The sequence below is a fragment of the Micropterus salmoides genome, unplaced genomic scaffold, assembly GCF_014851395.1.
Source record: "Micropterus salmoides isolate LMB-PRFRI ecotype aquatic unplaced genomic scaffold, ASM1485139v1 Ms_hic_scaffold_10, whole genome shotgun sequence".
NCBI classification, from domain to species: domain Eukaryota; kingdom Metazoa; phylum Chordata; class Actinopteri; order Centrarchiformes; family Centrarchidae; genus Micropterus; species Micropterus salmoides.
The window spans coordinates 14,649,044-14,671,253 of record NW_024040041.1 but is presented as its reverse complement, the minus strand read 5'-3'; the positions used below and the strand labels follow the sequence as shown (position 1 = coordinate 14,671,253).

Here is a 22,210-nt window from a genome sequence, read left to right as displayed (position 1 = left end):
GATCTCATTTGGATTTAAATGTTAGCATCTAGATAATTTATTTAGCAAATGGCGCTGCACGGATTTGAATTATTGTAAAAAATTATGTCATGTGTTAGTTAGTATGTTAGAAAAACTGAATATTGTATGATACAGATCTTTTCACTCTATGTGAATTATGTTACAATTACAATTACAGTAAGGATGTCTTCTTTTAAATGCAGGTGTTGCTGTGAGTCATTAAAAACTGTCCCACAAAACTGACAAATACATTTGTATTAATGAAGTGTGTTTCATGGTTATTTGGCCATCATTCAAAGGGAAATGTGTTTTCAAAGCTCTGACATGCTTCAGTGGTTCTCATACAGAAATGAGTGTTGTTCAGTTTTTGTAGAGCTTTGTAGTCTGGTGTGTCACTGTGGCTCTCGTGCACAATAATAAACAGCAGAGTCTTCTTGTTTCAGACTCTTCACCTCTAAGTACACAAGGTTTTTGGACGTGTCTTTGGTGATGGAAAACTGCCCTTGGAGACTTTGGGCAAATATTGTGCCAGTTCCACCATCAATGCGTCCGATCCATTCCAGTCCTTTCCCTGGTTTCTGACGAATCCAGTGCAGCCAAGCCAGAGGAAGACCTTGCACTTTACAGGACAGAGTGACTGGTTCTCCAGCTCTGCTGACCACTGGCTCTGAGGAGGTGAGGGACTGGCCCTGAGCAGCTGAAAGAGACACAGAGTTTAGTTGACGGGTAGCCAGCAAACATCCAAAGCTCCTTTTCTCCTCCGCTGGACACCGACTTTACTCACCTGAAATGAGAGCCAAGAGTAGGAAACTTTGTACAACTGTCATGGTGGAAACTTTGCAACTGCAAACACATGATATGAAGGATATATATTGTGCAGGCAGAATGGGTGGGGACTGTGCATCCGTGTGTGAATTTGCATTTTGCCTGTCTGAGATTGTGGAGATACAGTGTTGATACACAAAGACTGAATCTGTCAAAAAAAACCGAGAGACAGAAACAGAGATGTGTGTTATTAACCTTTTTTGGGTGAGTTTTTCACCAGAGTGTATTTGTGCGACAGACTAAGAATGTGGGTGTAGTTATAAGAAGAACATTTTTACAAGTGAATTAAGGCAAATAAAAGGAAAATATGAGAAAGGAAGACAGATTTCTTATTGCAGTGTCATCTGTTCTTTCAGTTTTTATCAGAAATTCTCAAATCATAAGAAGAAACTGCAGCTCCTTCTGTCTTCCAGCTGTTTATCTTGAAATCAGTTGAAGATGGTGAATTCTAACTAAATGAACACATGAAGCTGCAGTCGCTGCTGATCCAGCATTTAAAATGTTCTATTAGTGTTGTGATGAAGAAAGCTCACAAAGGGTGAGAGTTAAAAAATCTAGTTAAGAGAGAAACTTGACACTGACTACCCTCTAGTGTTTTTTAATTAGGAACTGCAACATTTTCACTCCCACAATGTGACCGTCTGTAGAGGTCAAATCATTTAAACATGAATGTGACTGGCATGTGAAAATGTAGTGTGTATTTTATTCCTTAAAAATGTCTTTAAAATTATTTCAGCAGATTGTTTTGCTGTTATTGGTTGTTTTATGAGGAGGTGGTCTTCATAGTAACACATTTTTATTTGTGTGTTGTGAACTCAACCAAACGCACTTCAAAGAAGTTCAGATGGTGTCAAAAGAGGGAGGGAATTTTCCTCCCGAGAGTTGACCTTTTCACATGCAAAAACCAGAGACATCGCCTGGTGTTTGGTAAGGACCGAAAGAGACTCAATCAGACAATGCATCGCTTAAGGACTGTGTATTTCAAAGAGCCTTAGTGAACCTTTCTAGCCGTAAAGGTGTCACCAAAAGACAGTCAACAGAACAGGAAAGGGGGGCGATCTGACCCCTTCTCCCTCCAGCAGGTCACATCCGGCCTCAACCTGACTCTTTTCTCTTCACAGAACAGCTGAGCCATAAACCACCATTTCATTCTCTGATAACCGGCGTGATAAGCCAGGAATGCAGAGAAAAGAGACCATAACAACCCCTGTTTCTCGAACCAAGCAAGGTTCCATTATAACTGTGTTTATTCTGTTTAAATAATAACCTTGTTAAGTGAGCAGCGGTGTTTGCCTCTGAGTTTAGTAAGTAATGACCCTGTTGTTATCCTTTTAGTGATGTTTGAAAACTAGCAGACCCATAAGAAAGTAATCTTGAAGAAGTTCCCTAACCTCTTTCTGTTTTGTCTTAATTCATCCCTGTTACTCCCTAATAATCACTGTCTGTTCAGTATTAACTAATGCTTTAGTTAAATGTTTCATATACAATTTCCTACTAAAATATCCATTGATACGCCTGTGTGTATCACTAGCCTCTCAGTTAAAGTGGTAAATCTCACAAGTGGAATGTCTACTGTTTTCTCGTGTGACCTGAGCGCCACCAAGGGGACAGGAAAGGTATAACACGCAAGTGTTTAAAACTCGGCTTACACTGACAATGATCGCTAAGTAGGCCTAACTATCACCATGTAATTGCATAAACGAAATTTTGCTGCCACGCTTACATCTTAATTGTCTCTTGAGTTAAAACCAGTAACCAGCAAGTATACTGAGGACAGGTAATTAAGCTTTGTTACGGTTTATATAACCATTATAACCTTTTTCCATAGTGTTTAGCCTTGTTTTAATTGTCTTTATCCGAATGTTTAGAACTAAGTATTTTTCCAAATGTTGATATTGTGGAAAGAGAGATTAAAGGGAAATACGTATATTTCTTTATCCCAAAAAGTTAACACCTTAGGGACTTCCCCTGAAATCCACTCCAAAATTGACGTCACAACTACCTAGGGAAGTCAAATAAAAGGCCTTGCTGTCTTTTGTCTTGCACTTCTCTTCTAAAAAAAAACTCTCTTGAAACTAAACGTACACCCTCTCTTAACTTCCTTTACTTTTTGAAATTCTGATCTTTTTCGTTTCGTACGAGCTGAGAAAGCTACGGCCCTGAATCCCAATTTTCTTAGCGGGAGATTTGATTTTTGATTTTTGTTTGGAGCTGCCTGGGTGAAACTTTCCCCAGACCTGTTTAATCTCAGCAACATTAAATAGCCTATATTCCAGAGGCCTTGCGAACCTACGGCGAGTCTGTGAGTTTATTTGATTCTGTTGTTGCAACCTCATCCGATCGTTTTGAACAACTTTGGACCAGAAACTCAGAAGCCTTCATTTATGGCCTTGAATGAATGAAACCACAGCTCTGACGACAGAACCCTGAGTTGGCTCCGCTATAGCGACACCAAACGAACTGAGATCAGAGTAAAAGCCTCGGCTGACGGCCCGTTGCTGCAAGAGCTTCCCACAAGAGGACTCCGGACCCAAATCCACTGGTTTCGAACTCAACTCGGAAACGCCACTGGGGTCAGGCCATCCACAGTTAATAAACCCCTAGATCAGTCAAACTAAATCTGCAACCTAATTTCGGTCATTCGTTCCCTCATACTCGTAGAATTCTCTCCCTCTACAATATAAACTGAAATTCAATCGAGCCTTACATAGGCCACCCAGTTCATTACTTCCTGGTTGTCATATTGACTGTTGTCCCTGTAATATAACCACATTTACCCACTACTGTACTCTCTTCTGTTAGTTAATAAATTCACCTTGAGCACAGTGATGTTGTGTGTGTATTATGAAGAATCTAGAGTCCCTATACATAGAACTTATCCTCAGATTTGAGACTGACTGATTGACTAGAGTTTACAATTTTAGAATAACTGAACCATTAACAACTAATGAATTACCAGAAATTCGTGTAATTCTCAGGCTATACTCAAGGACCTAAAGCCTTGGGCGGACAAGCAAATCTTGGTGCTCCTAATTTCGAGGCATAAATTAATATTCCCGGAAATATTAATTTTCATAACTGTATAAAAATTTTACATAGCCTAGATCTGCTACATGTGTTTATTGTTGTTGGTTAATGATGATCTTTCTCTATTTTTATTAAAAACGACAACAACAAAGGTTAAAACTAAAACAAAAGTATTTCTCAGCACAGTAAAGATGAGTACTGTAGGTTTTTGTACAGCTGCTCATCCAACTCCAGTCACTGTGAGTGTCGAGCACAATAATAAACAGCAGAATCTTCAGTTTTCAGACTGTTCATCTGCAGATACACCTGCTGTCTGCTGTTGTCTCTGGAGATGGTAAACCGGCCTTTGACGGACTGAGAGTAGTAGATGCTGCCACTGCTATCACTGATAGTAGCAAGCCACTCCAGTCCCTTTCCAGCAGCCTGTCTGATCCAAGCGTTCCAGAAATGGCTACTAAAACCTGAATATGTACAGGTCAATCTGTGGGATTCTCCAGGCCTTTTAACCACTGGTTCAGATTCTGTCAGAGTCTGACCATCAACACCTGTTAATGCAGCAAAGAGCAAAAACCATCACATGCAACAAACTGACACATTAAAAAACATTAAATAAAGATCAGTGAAGATCTTCACCTGCCCAGCAGACAGTTAAAAGCAGCAGTCCTGTCCTATAGTCCATCATGTTAAACTGTGTGTCCACTGTTCTCTGTCATCCTCTCTGCAGTAAGATAAGTAGAGGTGGAAGACATCTGTGTTTTGCATTGACTCCTCCTCACAGGGAGGAGATAAATTTGATTTAGAGTTATGGTTATGTAAAAGCTGGGGTAGGCAACATTGGAGAAACCAGCAAGAGACAACTAGACAACACCCATCAGGCCTTCCGCCAAAGACACTCCACCAAAACACATTTTTACATTAAATGAGTGCACAGGCAGAGTAGGTGCAGGTAGGCAGACACAGTCATTACATTCATACCAAATGGTTCATTACAGTCCTACAACAGCCACAGATACAGATTTTGTTTTTCATTTTTGTGTCAAGGGATTTGATTTAAAGAGAAGGTCAACAAATATAACAAAAATTATTGTGAAATATATTGCCTACACCAGCTTTATTTAACTCATTCAAACATTTTGAATCAGATTTCATTTTTTAAAATGCTTATTAATATTAGCATAATAATAATAATCATTTTATTCGGTTAGTTAGTATCTCCATTAAGGCTATGGTGCTACACATTTATTAGTAGTAATTTAATCTTAAGGAATCATGTCCAGTTCATGTTCGAATATTAGCCGCAAATAAGAGAGAAATATGAGAAATGAGAAATATGCAGTTGGGGAATTCATTGATTTCAAAAAAGTATTTCAGACAATAAATCATGAAATATTAATCAAGAAACTGGAGCGGCTTGGGATAAGGGGGGTAGTGTTCAATTGGGTAGGCAGTTATTTAAAAGACGATTTGGGGGGATTTCCCCCTTTCTGGTAATTACGGTCTTTAGGTCATTACCACCCTGGAGCCAGTTAGTCAATAGACTGAGACAATAAATTAACTATTGTGCCTACTGTAGTTTTAGCAGTCTGGTCTCCTGGAGGAGAAAAGAGACAATTGGATGTAGTTATATTATATTTGCAGCAGTGTTTACAGCAGTGTTTAGGCTAGTTTGATAATCAATAAATGAATCCACTGCAGATGCAGTGGCAAGACGTCTTTCTGAAAGTCAGAACCAAAACAATGACCATTTTCTTGTTGATCAGTTTTCTGCTTGTAAATGTGCCACACAATATTGAAAGCCAGTTCGTCACAGATGACGTTTGAATTGAATTGACTAACAACATGAAGACAATGAAAAAGACATTAACATGGCTGATTAAATATATATCTGTAAGTTATACAAAATCAAAGAACCTTGTAAACAAGATTATGTTGAGTAAACCGAGACTTCATTACTATCACATTGCTGTTTGTTGTCTGTGGAGGTTTTTGTGCAGCTGCTCCACTGTCTTCAGTCACTGTGCTTTCTCGAGCACAGAAGTAAACAGCAGAATCTTCTGCTGTCAGGCTCTTGACCTCGAGGTACTGAGTGCTGCTGGGCACATTTTCAGTCATGATGAAACGGCTTTGAAAGGAGCTGGCATAGCTAGCAGAGTTTGAACCTGTGTTCATCCACCCAATCCACTCCAGAGCTTTCCCTGGCCTCTGTCGTACCCAGTTAATATTGTAGCTTGTCATGCTATAACCAGATATGACACATGACATCTTCACTGTCTCTCCAGGTCTTTTCACCTCAGAGGGAGACTGGTCCAGTTTGATCTCACTCCAAACTCCTATAAGAAAAAATTCTGATCATTATCCAACAAACTTGTAAATCACAGGTTGGACATTTACAAAAGAAGTAAAGCAGAAATGATTTCTCACCATGAATAGTAACTACAAATAATAAACTCCAGATAATTGTATTGTCCATTCTGTGATAAAAACTGTAGTTCAGCTCTCTGATCTGAGTGTTTCAGAAATATATAAAACTGTCCCAGTGTTCTTGCTGATGGTGTGTTTATAAGAGAGGAAGAGTTTGCATAGACCTAAAAAGGGAACATGTGACACAGAAACATTTCCATAAGTAGAGAATGTCTAAAGTAGCAGAGGAAACTATCAAATTCCTGACAACTCATTTCTTGACTAACTGCAGGGAACAAAACTTCCTTATTGTACAATGACAATCTTCAGAAAGTACCACACAGGATCCGATTGCCAGCAGCAGTCTCAGAGCTACAGAGAACACATCGATGTTGAAGCTGAAGTTATTATAAACTTTGTATTTTTACTATTTACAGGATAAAAACACTTCCACGTCTTAAGATAAGCTGCTGTGGTTCAGCTCTTCAATGTCACTTTTAATTACTACTGTACTGAGCCTTGTCAAAGCCTTGATTTCATAATAGATATATATTACCAAAACAAACCATACCAAAAATGTATATTTGAATAGCTTATTTATGGCATCGGTATACCAATCAACAACCCCACAGTAGTTAAATTGCTGGGACTCCCTGCCAGTTAGTCACAACTGGGAATCTTGACAGACAAGATAACCTAAATTAATACTTGAGTTTCCTGCAGGTGTTTGAAGGCCTGGATTGTTTTTAGACTTTTAAAGTTTTCAGAATTTGAATTGTGGCTGTTGGAATCCACAGACATGCAGACAAACTTGAAGACTTAAGAGGAAATAAATCAGCAGGTTTTCAGTAAAGAGTTTCATTGTTCTTACCTGCCCAGTTAATAAACAGGATGAGAAAAACAAAAAATAATCAGGTCTGATCATTGTAAAAGCCAGTTGTCTTTGTCCACTCTGCAGTGATTTAGCCTGTCCTTCACTCTGCAACACATACATAGAGGTAGAAGAGATCAGAGTTTTGCATCGCCTCCTCCTCAAAGAGCAAAACACTTGTTTTTATTATTATTTTGAAAATGTTTTTTTTTAAACGATGTTCCTCAACTTATTCTGCTAACTTTTATTTAATCCATGTTTAGATCAGCCAGGCACTCAGTTCAGTAGCATTTTGTTGACCATTGCTATGATGGACATATTGTGTGTGTCAGTTTTGAAATAATAAAGTCACAGCTGCTGCACATTAACAGAAACATTATCAACCATCACTTGGCTGTTGAAGAACAGATCTTCAGTAAAAACCATAGTCCAACATAAGCTGGTGCTACAATAATGTCTGTTTGTGTGTGTGTGTGTGTGTGTGTGTGTGTGTGTGTGTGTTAGGTGCTCTGTCATACTGCTCTTAATATCAGTATGTAATTACTATCAGTTAATTACATAAATAGTGATTGTGTTTATCATAATGAGGTTAAAGATGAGACCTCTGATGCTCCTCACAAGGTACAAGAGCAGGACAGAAGTACACTGCACAGAAAAGATTTGCATCAGGATATCATGTGGAGGGAGGGGCTCACAGGCAGTCTGTTCTAGTTTCATTGAATTGTAGCATTCATCATTAGTTCGTTTAAAAAAAGTTGCTTTTCCTTCCTTGTAAAACAATTTCACATCCATAGACGGGAGCCCATTATTTTTTTGTATAGTTTTATGAAATAATCCAAAAATACAAATGAGGGCTGTCTGTAGACTGTTAAGTTGAAGTCTCAATGATCTCTCTAAAATGTCTGGTTTAATCACAGGGAGTATTTGCGCAGGTCTGTTGATGGTTTGTGTCACTGTGGAGCCACATACACAATAATACACAGCTGTGTCCTCAGGCTGCAAATTCTGTCCTGTTAATTTCACCAAAGAAGTTGAAGTGTAAGTGTAGTTAAGTAACTTGATTGTTGATTAATGATGATCTTTCTCAGGGACAATTTTCATTAATTTTAATTTAATTAAAAACAACGACAACAAAAGTTTAAATCAAAACATAAGTCTTTCTCAGGATGAGCATAGTAAAGATGAGTCCTGTAGGTTTTTGTACAGCTGCTCAACCAACTCCAGTCACTGTGGCTCTCGAGCACAATAATAAACAGCAGAATCTTCAGTCTTCAGACTGTTCATCTGCAGATACAGCTGCTCTTTGCTGTTGTCTCTGGAGATGGTAAACCGGCCTTGAACTGACTGAGAGTAGTATATCCTGGCATTATCATATTCAATGATGGCGATCCACTCCAGTCCTTTTCCAGGAGCCTGTCTGATCCAGGCCATCCAGTAGCTGCTGAATGACAATCCAGAGGTTGTACAGGTCAATCTGTGGGATTCTCCAGGCCGTTTAACCGCTGGTTCAGATTCTGTAAGAGTCTGACCATCAACACCTGTTTAGAAGATAAAATTGCACACAGTGAAATAAGCTGCTGACATCAATAAAATATATGTAATAATTAAGTTCAGTGAAGATCTTCACCTGCCCAGCAGACAGTTAAAAGCAGCAGTCCTGTCCTATAGTCCATCATGTTAAACTGTGTGTCCACTGTTCTCTCTCATCCTCTCTGCAGTCAGATAAGTAGAGGTGGAAGACATCTGAGTTTTGCATTGACTCCTCCTAACAGGGAGAAAGTGGATTTGATTTAGATGTTTCAGTATAATGTGCGCAACAGCCTTTATGCTGATGAACACACATTTTAGAGTCAGTGAACTATTTTAAGTCCCTTCTTAAAACATACTTTTGTAGGAGAGCCTTTCCCGATCTTATTTGACTTTATTTTATCCCTTTTATTTTATTGTATTTTACTAATTTTATATTAATCTGTATTTTAGTCTTTTCAATGTTTTCATGCTCTTATCTTGTTTTTTTGTATTATTCTTTACACTTGTTAAAGCACTTTGTAACTTGTTTTTGAAAAGTGCTCTACAAATAAGGATTATTATTATTATTATTATTATTTAATTTTAAGTACAGTCTGCATCATGTGAAGACTTTCACAATAGTTTACAAGTTGTTTTTGTAGCTAGCATAGTTCACTAATGCAGTCGCAACTTTGACTAACTGTCCTAATGGCTGACTAGGTGAGGTAATTTTGTCATTATCGCCTTGCCTTAGCCCACACCGCTGTGAGTGACCTTGCTCCCTATGTATCATGAGAACATTATTAAGATTATTAGGCTAAGGGATCCCTTGATAAAGATGTGACTATAATATGGCCTATTGTGCATCACCTGAAATGAATGAATGCTTATGTATTAAGAAAATTCATGCCATGCATTCATTAAATAACCAGTTATTGACTCATTCCCTGCATGTTATTATTGAAACTGTACAGCTTTGTCAGGGAATTCCTACAATTCTGGACCAAAAAATAATTTGAAATGATGCTGTGACTTCTAGCAGCTTTTTCTGTTTCTTTGACAATTTCTTGAACTTGTACTTGAGTATGAGTCGTGTACTCCATGGCCACCTCTGATCACCAGAGAGTCAGGAAATGAGTGCTAATGAGTACATTGATCCACTTGCACTGGTAAACTTATCCACAGCACTAACTACTCAGCTTATATTACATTAAGTACACATTGTGCAGGGCTGATATTTTGTCCCAGTCCTGATCACCAGAATCTGTCAATATCCATTGTCAAGTCACTCAAATACATGATCAATATTTACATGTTTTTTTGAGACATTGTTGCAAACATTAAGCAGCGTCTGCATTTAACACTGGAGCTAAACAGCAGATTCCAGTCAGCTAGTTGTCAAACTTCAGTCCAGCCTGAACAACAGAACATTTAAAAAGTTTATTATCTCAAAGAAAACTGACAGCAGGAATCAGATGTGTGTCTAACCTTTGAGCTTGAAATTAATCAAGTGCAGCTGAGATGGTCAGTCATTCTTGGTTCTTCAGTTCTCACTAGTTTCAAAAATATACATCAGAAAGGAGGAATATAAAACAATTGAGGGTAGCATAGTATCACTCCCTGCTGCTGCTTAGAGGAAGTAAAATAACTGCTTTGATGAATTTCAGTATGTTGTTAGTTGTCAGACCGAAACAAGATAAACATTTCAAGCTTTCTTATAAGTCATTGTGTACTTGTGAAAATCAACAGGTAAATAAAATAAAAGTTTATACTACATATAGAGTCAAAAACAAATATCAAAATGCTCTGTATACAGGTGTGACTCAAACAATTTGAGATGCATCTGTATACTTTTGAAATTACAATAGTTTTTTCTGCACACACAATAGTTTGTCTGGTTTGGATGATAACAGATTTTCTTTAACTTGTAGGATTCATATTTTTAAAATTATTGACAGTTTCAGCAAACATTAACTGAGAGCGAAATCGACCAGAGTTCTCTCCTCCCTGTGAGGAGGAGTCAAGGTACAAGGTTTTTTATTAGTAATTATACAGCACAAGGCTGCATAACGAAACGAAATTTGTAGTTCCTTCGTGCTACACAAACAACATATAATTAAGTGTATGCCTATATTCAAATATGGTAACATATACAATAAAATTAAACAATACAGTTATTTATATTTATAAAACGGGTAGCTCAAATCAGGCAATCTGATTGGTTCAAAATAGTGATATAATGAGTATACAACGGGTATGACTTCACAATAAACTGTCTGATATTTGGGAAACAGTCCATCTTGACTGCGTTTGTGCACCAAGCATCATCAATGTAAAACACAGAGTCCTCTTGCTCTCTTCTTGCCGGGGTCTTGCGCTCACAGCTCGGAACATGCCGAGTGCTTCATCCGCGATGTGGGCACAACAGTCTTGTGTTCTTGTTACAAGTGTTCATTTACAGACATAAAAAGGCAATGCAAAACTCTTCCACCTCTGTCTTCCACTTCTATTATCTGACTGCAGAGAGGATGACAGAGAACAGTGGACACACAGTTTAACATGATGGACTACAGGACAGGACTGCTGCTTTTAACTGTCTACTGGGCAGGTGAAGATCTTCACTGATCTTGATCGGTGATGGTTATTTTGGCAAATTTGGCAAATATATTGTTATTTGTTTGTATTTTTTTATTTATAACTTCAACTTTATAACTTGTAAAATATATAAGTAACTCAACTTACATAACTCAAATAACTATCCCAAACCATGGCATTTTCCGAAACCTCACCAAGTAGTGTTGTTTCCTAAACCTGACCAAACTGCAAAAACATTTCACAACATTAACCATGGTTTTTAATTTGAAAGTCTAACTGGACGTGGCATATTTATTATTGACCTCAGAGCCCTGTGGGGTCTTGAGCAAGCGTCCATATGTGAGTTGCAAGAGAGACAATGTGTTGATTCGACACAATTTACAGACGTAATAGTGTATTTATTTGTAGAACTCTTTGCGTGTTTGTAATAGTTTAATTTCAGCAATTTCAGACTGTTGTTCTGTCTTTGACTATTTTATCAAGAAGTGATCTTTATTGTGTTTTTAGAAGTGTTTCTCAGGAACATTCAAAAATAAATGTATTTAAAGCAATATGTGAAGTATAAAATACAAAAACATATAAAAGAAAATTTATATAGATCAAACAATGTAATAAAGTAAATATTAAAACTGTAATAAACAGCCCGGAGATGAGTAGGATTTTTTTGTTGTTTCATGTGCAGAACGTTTTAGTTGACATATACAATGAAAAAACGGAAGTCGGTTTCTGTCAGTGAACTGGTATTGAAGTCATTAGTGGTCTGAGGGCTCCTCCTCTGGTGGCTTCATGTTATAAGTGTTCAGGCACTGAGGGGTTTTTGTTCAGGTCTACTGATGGTTTGTGTTATTGTGTCTCTTCGGGCACAGTAATACACAGCAGTGTCTTCAGGCTGCACATTCTGTCCGTTTAGAGTCACTGTTTTGCTGGAAAAGTCTAAGTCGATACTGAACTTGTTCTTTAGGGAATCTTTGTAGTAAGAATCTCCAGTATATTTCATTCCAATCCACTCCAGTTCTTTCCCTGCAGGCTGTCTGATCCAAGCTGTGTAGCTGCCCAAAGAATAAGAGACCTGACAGGTGATGGTCAGACGTTGACCTGGCTGCACAGTCACAGAGGCTGGCTGTGTCAACTGTTGACACTTCACACCTGTTAAAAAAAGAAAATGTTTAGTAACAAATGATCAAGTTATACTGCAAAAGAAGAACTGCTGACTTTGACAAATCCAGAGAGACTCACATCCAGCTGCCAACAGCAGCAGCAGAGCTACAGAAAACATGGTTTATGTTGAAAGTGACGTGCTGTGAACTCCACTGACAGCCTGATGGGAAGTTTTTATAGCTGAGTAACAAGGAAGGTCACTGAGTTTGCATAGAATCAAACACATGAAGCATCAATGTTGGTCTAACTGGAGCCAATAGACGTTTCTGTTGACTGTTATTATATCTGCAGAGTGAAAACATGCCTGGAAATCACTTCTGCTGTACATTTGAATGGTTCTTGTTACTACACACCCAATTGTAAGATTTTGAAAATGTCTCTGCATTTACAGAACTGTTGACTTTGATTTTACTGAAACTGTTAATACCTAAATATATTGTACTGACAACAATTCAATATTAAAACATTATGTAAATTCTTGTATAATTTCTAAAGTACAAGAATCTCTATTACTATTCTTGAATCATGGATAAAATAAAACATTCTGCACACAACAAACTAATGTCTCTTTTAATCTTCTATAAACATCAACATTCAAGAACTCAGAACACAACAAGTAAATATGGTGTTAAATATATTTTAAGACTTCATATTTTGAAAGTAAACTACTTCCAGTTACTGTACATGTCTTGTTAACATGTGTTGGATGTTGTCTTGCTGGTTGTTGAGTATTTGTGAAGGTCTGTTGGTGGTTTTTGTCACTGTGGGCTGACGTACACAGTAATACACAGCTGTGTCTTCAGGCTGCAGATTATTTCCTTTTATAGTCACTGTTCCAGCAGAAGTGTCTCTGCTGTAGCTGAACTTGTTCTTCAGAGCATCATTTTGAGTTAGGCTACCTCCTCCCCACATGTGAAAAATCCAGTCCATTGGTTTTCCTTCACACTGTCTGATCCAACCTGTTGCATAGCTGCTATCAGTCAAAGAATAACCAGAGACCTGACAGGTGATGGACAAAGACTGTCCAGGCTGCACAACCATCGTGTCTGGCTGGATGAGATCAATACTGTTCACACCTGTGGAAACAGAAATCAACATTATCTCCATCATTCATCTGACTATTCAGTGTTTCTAATGTGTTTATTAGTGTGAATCCACTGAAAGCTCCTCACAGGATCCAGCTGCCAGCAGCAGTATCAGAGCTGCAGAGAACATGTTGATGTTGAAGCTGAACTGATGTGAGCTCTTCTGTCCTCTCACTGACACACACACACACACACTTCACTTCCTTATGAGTCACTTTTATTTGCATACTGTTGAATAATCTTTTACATTTGATTTAAATCAGTTCAAAGTGTTTGTGTGTTTTCTCGCGTAGTCAAACTACAGAAATCATTATTTATTTAAAGAAATTTTTTTATGAAGGTGCAAAAATGGTCTTGGATCTCACCATCTAGATGGTTCATTTAGAAATCTTATAGCCTCCCATGATTTGATTTACTCTGAAAATATGCCCTAAAACTCATAAAGTAAGTTTATTTAGGAAAAGTGGAATACTGCTTGCTACAGATATTTTTCAGCAGATATGAGATTGTCTTTATAGTGACAGAGGAGAGAGAAACTTATCACTGACTGCCCTCTAGTGTCTTAAAATTTGAAACCGCAACATTTTCACTCCCATAATGTGATCGGCTTTAGATGTCAAATCATTTAGACATGAATGTGGCTTTAGTATCCTTTGGGCTCTGAGCAGGCACATCACCTCACCAATATCACTGATGCTTGGCAGTTGGGTACCAATGACCTTCTGAGCAGAGCCCTCTGGTCTGGGGTTGTGCACTTCCCAACAACAGGTTGTTCTCTGTGCAACACTATGTAAGATTATAATTTTCCTTCCATTATGACGTCACATCGTCGTTTGAAATCCGGTCGATGATGAAGCTTCACAACAGAGTTCTTACCATGTTGGGGGTTGCAGTCGTGGGTGTAAAGCATGAACAGGAAGGGGCTGAGCACTAGAGTGGAGGAGGTGTTTCCGCCAATCTGAACTATCTGGGGTCTGTTTGTGAGGAAGTCTAATTTACAGTGTGGTACTTAAGCCCAGAGTATAAAGTCAGTCAGTTTCATGGGGGAGATTGTGTTGAATGGTGAGCTGAAATACACAAACAGCATTATGTAGGTGTTGTTTTTCTCAAGGTGTGTAAAGAGTTGAGTGGAGGGCAGTCGATATTGCATCCTCTGTGGGCTTGATGGTTCTCAAAGGAAACTGGTGAGGGTCCAGACTGGCTGGAACATTGTTCTTTATGTGGTGGAGAACCAGTTTCTCATCCATCAACCTACCGATGCCTTTTCTCCCAGCAGAGGACATATAGCAGAATCATGTTTTCTGACGTTTTTTTCAAAGGTTTGTCAAGCAGGCCACAGACTCTTTTAATGTCGGTCAGAATTTTCTCCTAATCTGGAATTTTGTTCTCCTAAACTGGAATTTCTTATCATTAACTGTAAACCGTTTTACTCCCCCTCTGAGTTTGCTTCATTCACTCTGGTCGGTGTTTACATCTCGCCGCACGCCAACGACGCACTGCGCATGCTGGCCGACCAGATACTGTTTGTGGAGCAGACAAACCTGAACTCCCTTGTTATTGTTCTCGGTGACTTTAACAGGGGAACAGGGGAAATCTCAGCCAAGAACTCCCCAAATTCAGACAGTTTATAAAGTGTCCAACCAGAGAGGGGAACACTTTGGATCACTGCTACACCACAGTTAGCAGTGCCTATCACGCCATCACACGCGCTCCACTGGGACACTCTGATCACGTGATGGTCCATTTGATTCCTGCTTACAGGCAAAAACTAAAGCTCTGTAAATCTATAGTGAGGACATCAAAGAAGTGGACTAGTGAAGCTGTTGAGGACCTCCAGGCATGTTTGGACTGCACTGACTGGGATGTTTTCAAGAATGCTATCAACAATCTGGATGAGTGTACAGAGGCGGTGACGTCCTACATCAGCTTCTGTGAGGACAGCTGCATTCCAACACGGACCAGGGTGAGTTATAACAATGACAAACCCTGGTTCACAGCTGAACTCAGACAGCTGAGGTTGGAAAAGGAGGAGGCATTTAGGAGTGGTGACAGGGTGCAGGGCGTTAAAATACAGGTTTAGCAGGGAGGTGCGAGAAGCTAAACAACTGTACGCAGAGAGACTAAAGAACCAGTTCTCTGCAAACGACACCACTTCTGTCTAGAGGGGGTTCAGACAGATCACAAACTATAAACCCTTTTTCTCGCCTGGCAAATGAGCTGAACCAGTTCTACTGCTGCTTAGAGAGTCAATCGGACACTGTCCCCCGTGACGTACAGAGCCAACATGTCTGTAGATGATGCAGTAAACATGGCCCTTCACTACATCCTCCAGTACCTGGACTCCCCAGGAACCTACGCCAGGATCCTGTTTGTGGATTTCAGCTCTGCTTTCAACACCATCATCCCGGCCCTGCTGCAGGACAAGTTCTCTCAGATGAACATGCCTGACTCCAGATGAACATGCCTGACTCCACCTGCAGGTGGATCACTGACTTCCTGACGGACAGGAAGCAGCATGTGAAGCTGGGAAAACATGTCTCTGATTCCAGGACCATCAGCACTGGTTCCCCTCAAGACTGCGTTCTTTCCCCTCTCCTCTTCTCCCAGTACATAATGACATACATATTACATAATGAACTGTTATGTTTGTATTGCCTTAGAATCCATTTCTATCTACATACACTACGGGTCAAGTAGTAGTAGTTGACTAGTTTATTTGAAGTAAGAAAAGAAGAGATATTTGGACAAATGGAGGCCCACACGTATTATTTAGCACAAGAGCCGACAGAGCGTGTCAGCCACCGTAGCTTCTCCTGTGCACTTGGAAAGGGAAGGGTGAGCGCTGACTGACGGTACATTCATGTGGTGTTGGAATAATCAGAATATTTTTTTCCTCCTTAAATCTTTATTGCAAAAAGAGAAATAAAGTGTTCATGGGGCATAAACAATATACAGAAATTTGATTTGTGCAAAATCACGTATTGCATATACATATTTTGCAAACATGTAATTTGTAATATGGGGGGCGTTTTACTGCACATGTAGCCTATTTATAAGAGCAGTATTCAGCAGTTACAAAACCCCACTCTCTCCCGACGAGTCCAAGCATCAGTGACAGCAGATGCTTCAATAAATCAGATGTAGAAATGTTGAACTCCTCTCTCCCTCTTTCTTCTTTCTTCCTTTTGCTATCAGCGACATGAACAAGAAAGTCCGGTCCCACAGAGCTGTCGCACAGTCGTGGATTTACATCAAGGATGGTGCGTTCAGAAACGAGTAACGCTGCACTACTTGCATTAATTATATTACCATTTTAGAAAATTAATTAGTTAAACTACTTAGTTACTGGGGAAAGTAATATTATTACGCGTGTACAAGAAATTACTTAATCTCCTTTTAAAACATTTTTAAATATTTTATCTTATATCTTCGGCAGCTACTATGCACAAGATTTTATTTAATTTTATTTAGGATCTTTATTTGAAAGTGAAGAAATTAATGAATGAAGAAAGCATTGACTCTTTCCAGTATTGTGAACCTTTAACTTTACTTTCAAACACAGTGGTAGTGGAAACTAAATGTTCCCAGTGGTGCTGGCAAATAGAGGAAGTCGTTTTTGTATTACGCTCCTGTTATTGTCTCTCACTGTGTCTGTCGGGCACAGTAATACACTGCTGTGTCCTCGGTCTTCAGACTGTTCATCTGTAGATAGACTTTACTGCTGGAGTCATCTCTGGAGATGGTGAATCTACCCTGGACTGACTGGGAGTAATACTTAGAAGTACTGCCTGTGTGTACAAAAGCAATCCACTCCAGTCCTTTTCCAGGAGCCTGTCTGATCCAGTTCATATGGTAGCTGCTGAATGTGAATCCAGAGGCTGTACAGGTCAATCTGTGGGATTCTCCAGGCCTTTTAACAACTGGTTCAGATTCTGTCAGAGTCTGACCATCAACACCTGTCAAGACAGCAAAGAAGACCATCACATGCAACAAACTGACACCTTAAAAGAAAACATTAAATAAAGATCAGTAAAGATCTTCACCTGCCCAGCAGACAGTTAAAAGCAGCAGTCCTGTCCTATAGTCCATCATGTTAAACTGTGTGTCCACTGTTCTCTGTCATCCTCTCTGCAGTCAGATAAGTAGAGGTGGAAGACATCTGAGTTTTGCATTGACTCCTCCTCACAGGGAAGAGAGAACTGCATTTGACTTGATTCTCAGTTATGGTTTTGTTAAAGCTGGGGAAAGGCAACGTTGGAGAAACCAGCAAGAGACAGCTAGCTTTTGAAAGTATCCTACCAAAATTATCCCACCAACACCCGTCAGACCTTCCTCCAAAGATTTGTGTGCAATGAGTGGCAGAGTAAGGCAGAGTAGGTGCAGGTAGGCAGACACAGGCAGGTTTATCAGCTAGTCATTTCATTCATACCGAATCAGAACTGAATGGTTCATTACAGTCCTGCAACAGCCACAGATTTTGTTTATCATTTGTCAACATATTTGATTTAAAGAGAAGGTCAACAAATATAATAAAAATGCTTGTCAAATATATTGCCTACCCCAGCTGTATAACTCATTCAAACCAAGGGCGCCACTTTGTGATGAAAAGTGGTGGGGACATAAGGTCTCAGATTAGGGCCACGATGATACACTAGTGTCTCTAGACCTGACAGTGCTCAAACACAAGATAAGAAGATTTTTAACACTATTTTCAAAAAATATAAAATGCTGAAATATGTGAGTGGACGTCTAGGGGTCCTACCCCATAAGATTTTGAGCATTAAACACTTAATTCCCTGCATTCTGGAGACATTTCCTGTTCCAATTTAGGTTGGAAATTTAATTTATAAAAAGAGAAACAAAAAATTCAGCTGGCAGGGGACAAGTCATTAGTAGAAAAATATGACAGGATATAATTTTGGACAATGTACATTTGTTTCTTCTATAATTCTTCGCATGTTTTCTTATTGTGCAAATAAACCTTTCTCAAATGATTTTCATTTATTAGTTGACATATCTTGGTGCAAGCTATTTATCGATACATTTTTAACAAATGCTTTCAAAAAGTGATGGGGACAAAATCAGCCATTTCTAATGTGGTGGGGATTTCCCCCTTTCTGGTTTATATATCCCTCTGCAGAATAATATTTTTTACCCTGTGGGGACAAGATTTATACCCCCCTCAGAGTGATCAATGCTACTTCACTTGTGGTACAACGGATCACAAAACTCACGGTTCGGATTGATCGGTGGTTTGTTAGAGTTAAATAATAAATTATAAAAATAATTATAATATAATATTATAATGTGATTCTGTGGCTCTGATGTAGCCGCCTCTCTGTCCGTAGGTCATCACCACTCTGTAGCCAGTTGGTGAATAGACTGAGACCACAAATTATTACAAACTGTTGTGTCTACTGTAGTTTTAGCAGTCTGGTCTCCTGGAGGAGATAAGAGACTGAAAAAAGTGATGTAGTTATATTATATTTGGACAGATTTCAGCTGTGTCACTGTGAAAGGACAACAACCACAAATAATAAAAACATAATGCAATACGAGATAACAGGCCTCTATTGGATCCTATTTTTGTAACGGTGTTCATGACTGGTGGGGATCAAGGTGGACAGCCTAATCTTACAAGTACACCATTATACCCGAACTGCAACAAACTAAGGCCCATCTACATTACCCCAGTTGCAGTGGTATAGTCGTGATACGCAGGTATACTCCGTATACCCACTAATGGTCAAAGATTTCCGTATACCCACTTAAAATAGCGACTTGATACGTAACAACATCGTTTTGTGACAGAACTTTCACACTTTCATTCATAAATTCACCCCGTCTGTGTTGCGAAGCTCTGAAATGACGTTTGGGCTTCCGTGGCCTGTGACCGATCTGACGTCAGCTACCAAACAACAACACAGCTGCGTGCCGGTCACTCGGCGCACGTTTGAAATGAACAAATGTGAATCACTGAAGGAGATGTTTCACAAACTCAAACTACACTTTTAGTGTTCTCGTAAGCCTGCAGCTAAAGATGCTGCCGCTCCGGGTGACACTGTAGCTTTTACAGATAAAACGAACGTTAAAGTTACTGAAACACAGAAAATGAGCCAGATGAGGCTGATGCTATCGTAACGTTACCTGTTGAGTGAAAATAGCATATAGGCCTGACGGAAAATGAGTTTTAGTGATAGAACTGCACATAGGCCTGTGCTCATTGTTATTACTGCTAAAGCCTCAACTTTCCATTATTGTTAATAATAGTTGCAACTTGCACTGTGAAATGTGCATTGAAAATTGCCACATTGCCACATTCATATAACATCTAAGGCTAAATGTAGCTCTTAACTGGCTGAGTTAGATGGTGATTAACAGTAAACATTAGACATTTCCACCAGAAATTGGTACAGAAAATGTCTCCAGAATGCAGGAAATTAAATGTTTAATGCTCAAAATCTTCTGGGGGAGGACCACCAGACCACCTAATTGTGTACTCATCAATGAATATTTCTTTAAATACTATTAAAATATCTTCTAGTCTTGATATTGTGACCCCAATATTCTGGATTGTCACATCTCATATGCTAAGTGTTTTGTCACAACTCTAATCTGAGCCCTAAAATGTCCCCACCACGTTTGTACACAAAATGACGCCCTTTCCCACCTGTAACTGTCATTGGCTGTTAAAGTCTTTGTGTTGTTGATAACACACAGCCTAAGCAGTCCTTCAGAATGCTCTCTATTACATGTACATGCATACTGTATGTATAAGTGAGTGTAGTGGCGCTTATGGGATGTCACACTGGGACGGGGGAGTATGAGGCTGGGAGTTTTTTGTGCAGCTGCTCCACTGTCTTCAGTCACTGTGCTTTGTCGAGCACAGAAGTAAACAGCAGAATCTTCTGCTGTCAGGCTCTTGACCTCGAGGTACTGAGTGCTGCTGGGCACATTTTCAGTCATGATGAAACGGCTTTGAAAGGAGCTGGCATAGCTAGCAGAGTTGGAACCTGTGTTCATCCACCCAATCCACTCCAGAGCTTTCCCTGACCTCTGTCGTACCCAGTGAATATTGTTGCTTGTCATGTCAAACCCAGATATGACACATGACATCTTCACTGTCTCTCCAGGTCTTTTCACCTCAGAGGGAGACTGGTCCAGTTTGATCTCACTCCAAACTCCTGTAAGCAAAAAATTCTGATCATTATCCAACAAACTTGTAAATCACAGGTTGGACATTTACAAAAGAAGTAAAGCAGAAATGATTTCTCACCATGAATAGTAACTACAAATAATAAACTCCAGATAATTGTATTGTCCATTCTGTGATAAACACTGTAGTTCAGCTCTCTGATCTGAGTGTTTCAGAAATATATAAAACTGCCCCAGTGTTCTGCCACAAGTTGCTGATGGTGTGTTTATAATAGAGGAAGAGTTTGCATAGACCTCCCTCTACAGGCTTAAAAAGGGAACATATGACAGACACATTTCCATAAGTAGAGAATGTCTACAGCAGCAGAGGAAACCATAAAATATCAAATTCCTGACAACTAATTTCTTGACAAACTGCAGGGAACAAAACTTCCATATTGTACAATGACATGACTCATGCAGTTTAGAGGCTTCTTTATCTTTTCCCATTAAAAAAACGGAAAAATTTATTTTGTGTTCATTTGTTCAAACATTTTAAGAAATTTTTAAGAGTGTTTTTTCATGGTGTGGTCTTTGTTAAGGGAAGTCTTAATGCTACAGCATACAATTATAGACAATTGTCCTTCCAACAGTTTGTGTTTGGCCTTTTCCTGCTTCAGTCTGACAATGCCCATGTGCACAAAGCCATCTCAATAAAGAAATGGTTTTCCCAGTTTGGTGTGGAAGAACATGACTGGCTGCACAAAGACCTGACCGCTAGCCTATCAAACACCTTGAGGATGAAGTAGAACAGAGATTGCCAGCCAGACACTCCTGTCCAACATCAGTGTCTGACCTCACAAATGTATGGAAGCGTATAGGGGACTAAATTGAAATTATCATGCAAACTTGAAAATGAAAATGTAATCCTACAATAACATTATCATTTTCCACATATGTATTATTTAGGTAAAAATGATAATGAAAATGCAATCATTTTCATTTTCATAGACTGGCTCTGACTGGCTCTGCTCTATAGTGGACTTTAGTTAAATGCAATGAGTGAAACATGATGTCTATGAAGATTCTCAGTCATCCAGGTCATAGTTATCCATCGAAGGTTAAAATCAAGGGCAACTGGACTTGGTTGAAGATACTGGAAGACTTTTCGTCCCTCATCCAAAGGACTTCTTCAGTTCTGATGGACATATCTGCCCAGTACATCACTGAGAAAGGTCATGGACTTCATCAAGAAAGCACAGCTATCTCAGCACAACAAGAGCAAAGAAAGACAGACCCGGAAATTCCAAAACCTACAGTCCAGAGCGAGCTGCACTAACAGAACAGGAGAATTGTCTTGGAGGAGAAAGGACAATAACCCCACAACACTTGAAACAGACAACAGATGGGTGAAAAACTTGTCAGATAGGGAACTCACCCAACCAGAGAAAGACGTTCTGGCCAAAGGATTAAACTTCACCATTACACCACAGTAACTACCGATAGTAGACCTCATCACAGCCACAGAATCAGAACTGAAGAAGTCCTTTGGATGAGGGACGAAACGTCTTCCAGTATCTTCAACCAAGTCCAGTTGCCCTTGATT

General features: G+C 39.2%; 4 gene segments (V, D, J or C); all 4 read right to left on the bottom strand.

Annotated features, from left to right (window-relative positions):
• Positions 1-392: 392 nt before the first annotated feature.
• LOC119917649 lies at positions 393-842 on the bottom strand. The segment is given in 2 exon segments: positions 393-697; positions 785-842. Coding segments are annotated over 2 exon segments (348 nt in total).
• Positions 843-4,071: 3,229 nt separating this feature from the next.
• On the bottom strand, positions 4,072-4,540 carry LOC119887638. The segment is given in 2 exon segments: positions 4,072-4,397; positions 4,486-4,540. Coding segments are annotated over 2 exon segments (360 nt in total).
• Positions 4,541-5,754: 1,214 nt separating this feature from the next.
• On the bottom strand, positions 5,755-6,339 carry LOC119917640. The segment is given in 2 exon segments: positions 5,755-6,182; positions 6,274-6,339. Coding segments are annotated over 2 exon segments (477 nt in total).
• Positions 6,340-12,026: 5,687 nt separating this feature from the next.
• Positions 12,027-12,541, bottom strand: LOC119917629. The segment is given in 2 exon segments: positions 12,027-12,373; positions 12,464-12,541. Coding segments are annotated over 2 exon segments (387 nt in total).
• Positions 12,542-22,210: the final 9,669 nt, after the last annotated feature.